The sequence below is a fragment of the Triturus cristatus genome, chromosome 3_2, assembly GCF_964204655.1.
Source record: "Triturus cristatus chromosome 3_2, aTriCri1.1, whole genome shotgun sequence".
NCBI lineage: Eukaryota > Metazoa > Chordata > Amphibia > Caudata > Salamandridae > Triturus > Triturus cristatus.
In genome coordinates, this window is record NC_140584.1 from 943,873,939 (window position 1) to 943,887,807 (window position 13,869).

Here is a 13,869-nt window from a genome sequence, read left to right on the forward strand (position 1 = left end):
ATGTCCAGACTTCTCAAGCATACATTGGAAACCAGAACACACACAGCTCTTGCATTAAGTACAATCTGGCAAGCTAGCTTTAATACACTTACACACACATCTCAGCACCATAAACTTGGTGATCCGTGTAATTGTGGGGAACTCCGGTTACACATATGTCACATTCAATGTGGGGGATTCAGTACCAATTGCATATAAATCGCATGTATACTCCAATGCATAAATGTGTTTTGCATCAACAGAAAATATACTGATTACAGTGCAGGCAGTTGTAGTGAAAGAAACATCATTGGCTCAGGGAAAACGCATAATTGTAGTAACCCTAATTCCAGCCTTAGAGGCTGTCACAAATGGCAGCGTTCTTAATGCAAAAGCTTACATCCTAGATGCATACAGTGGGCCAACTATTTAACAGCAAGAGACGTAGACATCTTTATCTCTACGTTACAAACACAAGCATACTTACTAAATGAACAAGAATTCCCTCTGCCCAATGAAATAATTCCTCTAGATTAGTATGACTAATAGTTCTGCCCAGCCTACATCGGGAACAAAGCACCAAAACTCCTCCGCTTGCGCAGCGGTAAAGGGTAAAATGAGAATGGAGTATTCCAAGCTCTTAAAACATTCACACAGTCACTAAGTGATTGCGCTGCACAACTAGCTGCACTGAAAGCAATAATTATGGTATTTGAAAATACTGATCCTGAATTCCCCACTCTTCTAGTGTGCAATTCGTATTATTGTGTCCAGTGTTACTATGAGTATTTACACTACGGAAGCCGGAATGGATTCAGAGATTCTAAAGTGTATACTACCAAGCATAAAGTGCTTTGAAGACAGGATGATTTGAAGTGAGTTTGCCACATGCTTATATTATTCACACTCTGAGCCACAGGAGTACATGTTGCAGTGAATGCACTGGCTGATGAAGTCACAAATGTAGCAGGGCAAACTGCTGTCAAAGCTGCAGTGACTTCTTCTAACACAAGGTATAGATGGAGGCCTAATGACTTTTGTCATATCGTCATAATGTGGCACCCCATACCAAAAGGTGTCCCAGCAAAATACACCTACTAGCTAAGTGAGCAAAATATCCAGTTTGCTCATCTTCCCGGAGTACGGGATAGAATGATTCCAAATTCAGACTGCAGACTAGAATTAATACTAGCAGCACATGAGGGTCTAGCATCTGCTCACGCATGGGTGGCAGTTACAAATTCATTAGTGTAGCAACTCGATTGGTGGCCAAGACTATACAAACAGACTAAAGACTGGGTCCTTAAATGGGGCATTTATCAACAAATAAAGGGTTCAGCAGAGCCCACCCACTACAGACGCTTCTCTTGATCTCAAACAAGCCTCTCACTTGTGTTTATCTGGACCTCTGCATGCCCCTGCACCCTGATGGCTCCTTTAAAAACATCATGTTAGAAGTGGATCCCTGCAATCGATTCCTAATGGTATGGCCACAGTGATCGGCTGGTGCTCTGTTATAAAAGGTTTGCACGTCTTCATCGGCACAGATGCATTAGCTGCATTCCATTCGGACTATGGCCCAGAATTTGCCTCTAGGACTTTCCAGGATACCATGGGAACAATGAATGTGGCCGTATACTATTACTCACCCTACCATCCCAAGGGAAATAAGGTAGTAGAGAGAAAGAACTGTGACTTAAAGCAGTCTTTAACAGCTTGAGTATTGGGTTCAGGTCACAGTTGGGTCCTCCACTTTTATGGGGAACAGAGAGCCTTAACAATCTGCCAAGAAGATCGTTGAGTGGTCAGACTCCCTATGAAGTTCTGCTCGGCGTTAAGATTTGGGTTGCCAGTCCTAGTCAATGGCGGCTGAAAGGCCTTTCGATATCTGTGAACGTTTGGCTGTGTATCAGGAAGTGATAGACTTCTGAGACAAGCAAAGCAACAAACTACAGAAATGTTCTGCCACTGCCGAAGCGCAAGCACTACCAGCAACTTCTGGCTGGAGCCCAAAAATCTGTGATCTTGTTTGGGAGAAGATTGTGGAAAAACATTTTTGGGGCCCATCTTACAGCGTGTCTTTGCCTGTCCTGGCTTTTGAAGGTACCGAACTGTAATTTTACTACCCCTTGCAGGTAGGAAACATAAAAGTGTTGTCAATCGATTCGTTCAAACGTTATCATGTGGCCACGAGGACTCCTGGGTAGTTACCTGCCGCCTCTCACAATCCATACAGGAAATCCCATTAGAAGCTTTAACCAACACTTAAGTTTCTTCTCTGTGGCTGGGGACATCGGACACTGATGTTTTTCTGCTTCCAGTCATATCAGCTATCACCAGACAATCACTGTGTGTGAATTCACAGATTTCAACAGCAACACAAGAGAACAACCAAGTTGCTTATTATACACCACCCTTGGAGTTAACTACCAGTTCTACGTAGCTTAAAGAGACCCCTACATTTGCACAGGCTGCCTCGGGCTATTTTCTTTGCATTGATGACTTTTCTTCAGGATTCGTCAGACCCACCACTGCACGGAACATGCATCTATAATTTGGCTTAAAAAGACACTCTGTGTTCCTCCTTGGATTTCCATTTGGATTGCCATTTAGTTGCTTTTCTTTGGGATTGGTTTGTGACAGTATTTTCGCTTCTGAATGGACACTATATTCCAGAATGCTCTGCTGTTGAACTGATAACCGAGGTATTGAATTCTCATTATTCACATAAAGAACAAAGAGACCTGTCTCTTGTGACCATTTCAGGGGTTCCTGTAAGTGATGGTATTGTTTGGGATAAGGTTTCATATGATAATTGTGGCCCGACAAACATTGCTGATTGACTAAGTTTTTAAGATTTTTTTTAAGGAGTAAAGATATTTGTACAGTGAGGATGATGCTTGACGAGATATAGCATTATACTGTATTTGAAAATGAAGTTTTGTATAGTGGAATGTCAAATTAAGATTAAATGTTCTGTTTTCACTATCATGCGCACCATTACTTGCACAAAGCATTTACTCCATATTCAGTATTTAATTGCACACAAAGAGAACACTGCCCTACACCAAGTGGGTAGCTCCAAGGTATTTGCACCGAAGTGTGCATATTTTTTTGCCAACAAGTCCTTAGACCCAGAGTCTTATTACTATAATCTTCTCCTCTCCCCAGCAAAGAAAAATATGCTGACACAAAGCTCATTTATTCAGCCCCCTTCTTTTCCCAGTTATCAATACAAGGGTATGACTTTTGGAAGGACGTTATAGATTTAAAATCTGTTGGGGAACTAAAGACTGGCAAGTTTAGAGCAATGAGGCTTTGTTTAGAGCCTGTTGTATACCAAGACAATATTTTCCTGAACAAGACTGTGCAGCAAATATCCTGCTCTGGCCTGGCCAACATAAAGGATATGAATATACCATATATACCCACATTTGCACGTTTTGAGAATTGGCAGCAATTCACAAACTACACTGAAGAACCATTCAACAACATGCTCAAGAATGGTAAAACAATTCTTCACATTCCAGTACAGAGGTTTGGCTATTGTGGCCATTAGATACTAATAGGTGTCGTGCACGTTTTCTCAACAATACCAAGGGTGTTAGGATAAATACGCCAGACCTTCGTTACACGCAGACACAACAGTCAGGGATGGTAACAACATATAGCGTGGAAAAATCATGCCTAGAATGGCTAAAACATTTCATGTTGGAGTTGGAGAAAGAACTCTTGTCTTTCCTTTCTGATGACATGGATTTACAAGATTTTTTACGTGGTCCTAGAAAGCCACAGCAAATGCAAAGTATGGAAGGTTTCATTGCAGGAAGCTGCTGAGCAGATACGTGAAATTGACAGAGCAAATTTAGAAAAGTCTCCTTTACTCATTAGGATTTATTCTCTAAGTAGAGTTGTGTCATCATCTATTGACATCATACAGAGTGACATGTCCCGTTTACAATATTGACAAATCGAGCTATTGGGCTGGACCTTACAAACTTTGCCCTGGAAGCATTTAAACACCACAAGCTTATTTCTGCCATACAATTTGACAAAAGAGCAGAAAACTATGGCAAGGAAGAATGCAACATATACATTGTTACACGTAGAAAATCTAGAGAAATTACATTCACTGTGGGTGAGAATTGCGATTCTCCTATTAACATGACCAGAGAATCTGGATTTCATTAAAGACACGGAGGCTAACATTATGCTTAACACTTTTAATGCGTCACCAAGCAGCCGCATACATCACAAAGAAAGTGTTCCAAATAGAACATTAACAATAATAAAAGGCATGAGCCCACAGCATTCAGCCTCTTTTAAATCACGAAAAACAGGATAAGTTCGTTAAAATCCTTTGAACTTTAGGGAATGAAGAAAACATCTTGATAAAACGTAGGACGTCATCGAAGGTAGAATACCGAAGATATAGAAGAAGAAAGCTCAAGTCCAAAATTCATTGGAGAACATCTGCAAAAGAGAGAGTCACGTGAGTCAAAAAGTTGAAAAAGACAAGGCAATCAAAGAAATTAGTGCAAGTATAACAAGAGCAAAAGACTGATGTCAAAACGACAATATCTTAAAATTGAATAATAAACATTAGATTAATTTCTATAGAAGCATAACAACCTCCAGTGGGAAAGAGGAGGGAGGGATAATGTTAGCCTCCGTGTCTTTAATGAAATCCCGATTCTCTGGTCATGTTAATAGGAGAATCGCAATTTCATTACAAGACCGGAGGCTACCATTATGCTTGTTGGTAGCTTTGTAATACTGCGTCAGACACATGCGGAATAGGTTTACAATAATGATGAGCAAAAGTTCGAGCATTAGACCAATCAGCAGCCTTGAGGATATCGTCCAACTTACCGCCGGACCAGAAAGACTTACTGGCCATAACACCTCTGATAGAATGCGGTTTGAAAATATTAAGGTCGATACCTGCTAGGTTCATCACTATTTTAACCCATCTAGAGATAGAACTGGAAGAAACAGGTTTGTGTGGTCTAACAAAGGAGATGAGTAACTGGGTCGCAGTAGGAGGTCGAAGAGAATTCATTCTAGAATCATATTCTTTCATACAGTCAACCACACAGAGTTTAGGGTAGTCATCAAAACGAGGGTAAAAGATGGAATTGGACATGGTCTTGGTTCTTCTGAAGAGATCAAAGTTTACTCCGAACATGTTATAAGATCTATTAGATATCTCCAGAGCTTTGACATCAGAGACTCTACGACAAGAAATTAAGCAAAGTAAGGTAGCCAGTTTAATAGACAGCTTTTTATTGTTAAGGAGTGTATTAATGGGCCAGTTGGAAAAAAGGTCAAGGATTAGGCTCACGTCCCAGAGGGATTGATTTCTGGGTCTTGGAGGTCTTCTGAGTCTGATACTTTTGAGAACTCTGCAAATAATTGCGTTTTTACCGATTGCCTTACCTTTGACGAGGGAATGACCAGCAGAGATGGCAGATCTATAACAATTGATAGATCTATAACTAAGGCCTCTTTCGAATTGTTCCACCAGAAAATTGATTATGTCAACGATAGGTGCTTGAACGGAATCCAGATTCCTTTCCAAGCACCAACGAACCCAGGATTTCCAAATGTTGTTGTATCGATAGTGTGTGCCAGGGGCCCAAGATTCGCCGAGGAGAGTTGAAGCTGTTGACGAAAGTCCTGAGAGATCATTGGATCTCCTGACACTCTCCAGGCAAGAAGGTTCAATTTCCCTGATTGAACCATGGGGTGAAGATGACAGTCTAAGTCTGTAAGAAGATCCACAAGGAAGGGAATTAGAAATGGGAGGTCGTAGCTCATCTCCAGGGCAGTTGGGAACCAGGCTTGAGAGGGCCAGAAGGGAGTGATTTACACGATTGAACATTGATGGAGTCTGACTTTCTGAAGGCCTCTTTGAATCATGGAAAAGGGGGGAAAGGCGTAGCTGTTTCTGCCTTGCCAAGGTTGTAGGAAGGCATTCACTGCCAGAGCACCCGGGTCTGGCATCCAACTGTAAAAATTCATGATTTGGAAGGTTAGTCTGCTGGCAAAGAGATCTAATTCCAGAGGTCCCCAGGAGTAGTTGAGGGAATTGAAGACGGAAACGTTAAGTTTCCAGTCGCTGAAGTCTAGGAGGAATCTTGAGTTCCAATCTGCGGATACATTGGATTTGCCTGGGAGGTATTCGGCTCTTAGAGAAATTTTGTGTTCCAAGCAGAACATCCAAAGTTTCTTGGCAAGATTGGAGAGGTCGGCAGATTTGGTTCCACCTAGCCGATTTATGTAGGCGACGGCGGAGATATTGTTCATTTTTAGGATGATAGATCTGCCCTGAATGAACTGTTTGAAACTCATCAAGGGGTAAAGACCTGCTGTCAATTCCAGAAAATTTATATGATGTGTTGATTCTTCCAGAGACCAAATTCCACCAGTGTTCTGGCCCTGGAAGCATGCTCCCCAGCCATGAAGGCTGGCGTCTGATTCTAAAACTAATTCTGGAGTTGAGCCAAAAATTGCTTTCCCATTCCATGCTTCTAGGTTGTCTAACCACCAGGTCAGTTCTACCTTGGCTTCCTGGTCCAGCGAGATAAGGTCTCCGTACCAGAGGCCCGATTGAAGGGCCCTTGCTTTCACTCTCTGAAGTGCACGATAATTTAGAGGGCCTGGGAAGATGGCTTGTATCGAGGAGGAAAGGAGGCCTAGTAATCTGACTAGTTCCCTTAGGGGAAAACTTTGAAGTTTTAGGATATGTCTTATTTCTTTTTTTATTTTGGATATCTTCTTTGGAGGAAGGAGTAGTAGACATCTTGTGGTATCCACGGAAAAACCAAGGAATTCTAAGTTTTTTGAAGGTGAAAGGATGGATTTTTCTCTGTTTATGATAAACCCCAGGTTTTCCAAAAGATCCATCACAGTTTTCAGATCTTGGAGAATTTGACAGTGGTCCTGAGAAAGGATGAGGATATCGTCTAGGTAAAGTATCATGCGAATACCTTTTTCTCTTAAGGATGAAGCGATTGATCTCATTACCTTGGTGAAGCACCAGGGGGCTGATGAAAGGCCGAAGGGAAGGGCTTTGAATTGGAAAAGATGGTTTTTCCAAAGGAATTGAAGGAAGGGTTGGTGAGCTTTGGCCATGGGAATCGTGAAGTAGGCGTCCTTCAGGTCTAATTTTACAAGCTAGTCTTCTTTTAGAAGTAAATCCCTCAAGAGGTGAATTCCTTCCATTTTGAAGTGTCTGTAGACCAGGAATTTGTTGAGGGCTCTTAGATTTATGACGGGTCTCCACCCTTTGTCTTTCTTCTTGACAAGGAATAGGGTGCTTATGAATTTTAGCATTTCTAAGGGGACTTCTACTATAGCACCCCTCTGAAGCATAGAGGAGATCTCCTCCTCTATAATATTTTCCTGGTCTAGGGAAAGAGGCATTTCTTTTGGGAAAGAAGATTGGTAAGGGGTTTGGGTAAAGTCTATCATGAATCCCCTCACGGTATTTAAAACCCATGGGTCTTGTGTTATTAACTTCCTGTTGTTGAAAAAGAGTTTGAGTCTCCCACCTACTTTGGGGAATAGGGGGTGAGGAGAAGAGGTAGAAATTGTACTCACTTTGGTTATTGTTGTCGATAGATGGTCCGCGGGATCTGAAGCTTCTTGAGCGAAATCCTCTTCCTCTTTGCGGAAAGAATTGGGGAGTGTTTGAGTTGAAGAAGCCCCTTCCGCCATATCCTCTTCCTCTAGGATAGGGCCTTTAGGGTTAACAGAAGGCTCTTTGTCTGCTAGATCGCTGAGCTTAGGGCTAATTTTGGTGAGGACCACTCTTCTCCTCTCTGAATTTAGGCTGGCATTTGCGTTGCCTAAAAGAACGAGGGCTCTCTGACTAAGACCTCTAATGAGTTCTGTGTCGAGGGGAGTACCATTAATATGGCTTTCTTCCGAGATATCGATGATTCTTGCAAGTGGGCCCAGGATGTCAAGGACCCTATCTTGGCAGCCTTTTAGAGATCTCTCCATGCCTTTTCTAGGGTCTCTTCCCAGTTTGAAAAGATACTTTGAGTTCTGGGTCGAGATTTGGCATTTGAGAGGCTTTATCTCCAATGGAGGGTCGGCAACATTCCGCTCTTAGCAGCTTTCGAGCGTCCCTGTCGAGCAGGTTTCTTAGCCATTTATTGATGAATTTACCCACGTGATCGTGAGGGATCCATTCTGAGCTCCTCGGATGTTTGATGTTGAGAGGAGAGAACATCTCTTGACCTAGAGGGTCTAGGATGGTATCTTTAGAGGAGTGAGTGAGGTCGTCATCTAGAGAACTTAACTAAAGATCGTCGTGGTCTAGGTCTAGGACATATTCGTCAGGTGAATCAGAGGCATCATCGAAATAGAGATCATCATCATCATTATTATCAACGAGGTTATCGTTTTGAGCACTTGGATATTTTGTGCCGCGGGGGACACCTTGATATTTTGTGCCGCTGAGGACACCTTTATGCATTGTGCCGCTGGGGACACCTTTATATGTTGTGCCGCTAGGGACACCCAGGGAAAAAGAGGTATGATGACCTCTTGTAAAAGTAGAGGTACTAGGACCTCCAGTGCTCTTCGGGAAAAACTCTGTTTTTACATTGTTTGGCTCTTTTTCCCTTTATATCAGTGAGATCTTCGTTAGTATGTTGGTCTGGGGGGTTGGTGTCTTCGTCAGATAGAAAGGATCTTTTTTTAGAAGTAATAACCTTGGACAAGGTTTCCAACATACAGGATCTCATTTCCTCGTGGATAATGTCTTTAAAGGACTCATTGTTAAAATTAGGGGTAGGAGCGCTAGCCTCTGCTTCGTCTGAGTCGAAATCAAACATGATAGGTGGAGTAGGATAAAAAGGAGTATAATATATATATTTATATATATATATATATATATATATAATATAATATTTATTTTTTTTTTTAGCTATTTATTATATATGAAAATCTAACTTTCCTCTCACTCCCTTTTTTTTTTTTTTTGGTAAAGTAAGGGTAAATAAATAAGTATATGTCACTAGAGTGAACTGGATAAGGTAAAATATTGCTGCTCTGCCCAGAAAAACTATTTAGGCAAGGTAAGGAAAGCACAAACTGATCAGCTGAATAACCGTCCTCCGGTGATCGTAATGCGCTCGAGTGCGATCACCGGAGGTTATTTGCACATTGGTTGTCATGGAGCCATGACGCGAGAGGTGCAGGGGAGGATTCGAGAAATGTACCCCGGCAACGCGACAACGTTAGCGTCGCGTTGCCAAGGTTCATTCCTCCGATCCTAGTGCGAAGAAAAAAAAAAAAAAGGTGAATTTGTCCAAAACGCGATGGACTTGCGGGGGAAAGTCGGAAAGTGAGCACTCGACAAAAACAGATCGAAGTGTGTGGACGTGATCCCACCTCCGTAAATTGGAGGTGAGGAGGCGGAAATAAAGGGAGAGGGATGGGGGGTGAGTCCCAAAAGACTGAATGGATGTGAAGAAAAACGTCCAAGGGGCGCAGTGATAGAAAGAAAGGGAACCGATAGTCCAGTATAAGAGAATAGCGGAAGATGTAGTAAGGTACAATCAAATGCTAGGTACAATAATAATATGTACAACAGTTTTGCTATGTACTAACAGTTATAACACATGAATAAAAGCCAAACAAGTTAGTAAATATACATAAGAATGTAGCATAGACAAGTTAAATAGGGAATGTAAAGGAGAACTTATCTGCCTGGAGCCGCATTTAAAAGAGGCTGAATGCTGTGGGCTCATGCCTTTTATTATTGTTAATGTTCTATTTGGAACACTTTCTTTGTGATGTATGCGGCTGCTTGGTGACGCATTAAAAGTGTTAAGCATAATGTTAGCCTCCGGTCTTGTAATGAAATCCATCAGCCGATTTGATAATTCATGGATTTATATCTGTCTATTTCAATATTCCACTTAAAGAACTGCTCACAAAACTATCAAGTAGGCAGATATGAAGAGTTGGGGAGAGATGTGTAGAACTGGCATGGGTCCGATCTTTTACTCACAGGTGTAGAAATTGAGGTACTGAGGTGTTTCTTACCGGCACATACTGCACGGACACTTTAGCTTATTCACTAGTTTGCAGGGAGGTCATACTTCACAGAGCATGTAATGCTTCTGAGGCAAATTTGGCCTATTATTTGAAGGTTCCCCAGCTGCTGTAATTCTTCTGGCATTCAGATTACTTTACCAATTGGGTGTTTTGAGTCTATATTGATTAAGTCCATATTATCCAACCTGTGGCACAGTCACCATCTGTGTACTAAGAGAGTGACCTTGCATAAAAGGTACATACCCTTAAAGAAGATCCCATTTTCAGGTAGCACTTGATGGTATCTTTTTGTGCAGTTATACCTATAGAAAGAATTTTGATTCATCGGAATTTATCCTCATTATTCAATGTTTATAACAACATTCTTTAGAGAATCCAGAGACCAAGTTAGTCGAACAAAAGGATGGACATCTCTTTCTGCTGTACTAGTCCAAGAGCTCTAGTACCAGCATCAATTGTGATGTTTTTACCTCAAGACCCTAAGGTAGAGTAGAACAGGTAGTGGCTCTTCTCCACTCTTAATATTGTAGTCCTTGAAGGAGCTGACTGCCTCTTTTGGATTGCTTGGAGGCTTGTCCTTAGCACTTGGTAAAGCTCCGGGGGGAAGTGGGATTGAGAGCTCAGTGAGAGAAAATGAGTAGTTACATCTCTGTTTCTAGTATCTCTTTTAATTTAAGCATGTCTGGTCGACTTCATGTTGTACTGTGTGAAGGTTAGAAAAATTAAATAAACCTTAGTTATTTACTTGCTCTTAGACTGTATGCAGTTTTCAAAATTCTATTCCATTGTTACTGGGGAGAGAAATCCTGGCTGTCTGTGTGTAGCAAATGTTTTTGGTTCCAGAGTTGTTGTGTAGCCAATATATGGTTGAGACTAAGCCTGGGCAGAGTTTGCGTAGTTCCGCTAAGCAGAACTCCGCGAACTGCAAAAAAAAACTCCGCTGCGCTACACGGAGCTCCGCAAGCAGCGCAGTGCATTAAATAAATGCAGTTCGCACTGATTTTCAGTGCCAGATGCTTGTCCGCACTGTGCAATCATCGCAAATGGCACAATACACAGCACCCGCTGGCACTTCCTTTCTGCCGCTCGAGTATATTTTTACTCGAGATGGGGCAGCTTTCTCAACGTGAACGAGCAGCTTTCTCAACGTGAACGGGCAGTTTCTCAACTCGAGCGGTCGCGAGCATAAGCGACCACTCGCAATGAGAAATCTGACCGCCCGCGTTGAGAAATCTCGCTGGGAGGTTGATTTTCCACGCTCGCCAACTTGATGTTGACGATCACGAACGAGGAAAAAATCTTGCCGCGAGTTGGATTTTACTCGCTCCCCAACTTGATGTTGACGAATGCGAGTGAGGGGGAAAAAAAAGGATTTTCGGATCTGCGAGCTCCGCGTAAAGAAGAGTGCAGAAAACTCCGCGAGCAGAGTTCACCGCCCAGATTTAGTTGAGACTCCGTTCCTCTTATCCAGGGTCAATTGTGTAGAAATATAATACATGGTGACAAAGGCATTGTTTGATCTCTTAATACACACTGATAAACCTAGCTGGAATGCATGAAATTCGTGGTTAAGAGCCAAATCACCATTTGTCTTGACTTACTCTCTGTCATCATAAATAATAGACACACTCCCATTTCGAACTATGCTACATAACATCAGGGGTATTCTTATCAAATATTATCACTTCACTCACAGATTAACGCCTTATTAGCCCTGCTGGTATATTTTTCAAATTGTTACAATCCCACAAAGTCTTTTCCAGTATTATCTCTAAAAGAGGAGATGGAGCACACTTGGTCTTTAGGACAGCATGGCCACTTTATACGTTTTATTCTAGCATGTATGCATAGAAATGTCAGTTGAATTGAATAATCTGAAACTCCGAAATCTTGCAGAAATGTGTTCTTCAGTGGCAGTATTGACATTTTGGGTAATCATTTGTGTTTTTTTTCCCCAGATATTTTTAGTCTTTTCTCAAATGAATCTGGCAGCTATGTTGTCAGAGACGAGATGGAGAGGATGCTGTGCATTGTTGATGGAGAAGTACCAATCTCTCTCAAGAAATGTTTTTCCGAGGTATTTACTTTAATGCATGCTACCAAAATATATTCCGAGTTTTTACTAATGTGAGTAAAGTGAGGAAACTTCTGCTGGCTAACTGACGGAATGCACACATGGTTGTCACTCTTCTGCTATGCATTGTCTGCAATTTTTCAGAAGTACATTTTGTTTTTAATTTCAGGATAAAGACTGATAAATGACATTTTGCAGTTTATTGTTTTGCATTTTAGTTTGAAGACAAAATATTTTACTGTGCCTTTTCTATTAAATTCTGTTAAACTGTGGAGTGGATGTTGTGGAAATTGATAGTGAATGTCTTGCTGACCAGTGTTAACTTAAAGTTTCATCACCAAATAAATAAATCACTGTTTTAAAGATAAAATCCTTTCCAAAATCAAATCACCAAAGCATTATGTACCCAAGAGTTTGAGATCTGGTTTAGAGTATATTTATTATAGTCCTTTTAGAGGCCTAATTTGCCAAATCCATCTTGGGTTCATCACATGGGATCGAACTATAGTTTTTTGGGGGGAAACTTTACTAACAGTTTCTCCATAACAAAGAGACCCAGAGCCATTCTGTACAGGGGTGAGAATCTGGAAAAAGTAAAAGACATAGTGTACAATATTACAGTCAGTGAAGTAGGCTTATATCCAGTAGCGTCTGCCTGTCATGCCAACGTTTTACTATTTACATCGTTATTTTACGCATGTCTAAACATTTCTGAATAGTACGAGGCTCAATACACACAAACTTATGTTTTTCTCCCCCATCCACTCGCAAGCAGACTAGTCTTTTACATATCTGAGCTCAATTCCACTGCCTGAATGACCATCCATCCTCTCAATTACTCTTTCCCTCCTTGTCCCTCCTCCTCTTGTGCTGTGTTATCTGCACTCTTGATCTCATTATCTTTGGTAGTCCAGTACGTCGTGTACTTTTTCCAGAAGTTTTTAGGTCGGCTGCGCGGGGGTAGGAGCTTGCTATAATTTTCAGTCTGCGTGCTTCAGTACATCATGTCCCTTGACCAGCATGTAATAGTGGGCGGCGGTCCACGCAACCAGCAAATCGCTACTCTGCGCCTAGCTAGGAGCAGGCCCATATCAATAAGTTTTCTGACTGCTTTTGGTAATTGCTTGGAGTACCCCAGCAAAGCAAGTATGGGATCAACATTGTCTCCTAGAGTTTTAAAAATCATGACCCAGAAATTAGCAATTCCGGGGCATAATCAGGCTAGATGGAAAAAGTCGGCCAGGTTATCACAACACCGATCACAGTCTGCTGAGTCTCGCAGCCCGCATCTATACAGTCGCTCCGGAGTATAATAGACCCTATTTAAAAATTTTTAATGGATCAGTCTGTGTCTACCATTTAGTGAGATGTGTTTCGTGTTCTCGCAGCAATATCTCCATGTTGTGTCATCTAGATCTCTACCCAGATCTACCTGCCATGCCAGGCAAGCCTTTGTGTAGTGGTGTTCACGATAGCTCTGTGTCAATTTATAAATCGTAGATACTATCCGAGTTGGGGAGTCAGTTTTGATCATGAAGGTCAATGGTGTCAGCTCAGGTGGCTCTGCTAGATCACTGCCTAAAAGTTCCGTCAGCGTGTGTCTCGATCTATGAAACTGGAATCTAGTGAGCTGTGTGTCCTTGTGATCAGTGTTATCTGTCTCGTCCCATTTTCTAGCGGTGCCCTCTGTGAACATATCCCTTAACGTTCATATGTTAATAGAACTTAGTGCTCGAATT

The 13,869-nt window shown here is 41.7% G+C and overlaps 1 protein-coding gene across 2 annotated transcripts in view; it reads left to right on the plus strand.

Moving 5' to 3' along the window:
• USP32 (ubiquitin specific peptidase 32) overlaps positions 1-13,869 on the plus strand; it is a 1,392,279-nt gene that overhangs the window by 393,829 nt on the left and 984,581 nt on the right. For both annotated transcript variants that reach the window (XM_085649438.1, XM_085649439.1), the window contains exon 4: positions 12,015-12,133. In XM_085649438.1, coding sequence (XP_085505564.1) covers positions 12,015-12,133 — 119 coding nt within the window. The remainder of the gene's footprint in view (positions 1-12,014; positions 12,134-13,869) is intronic.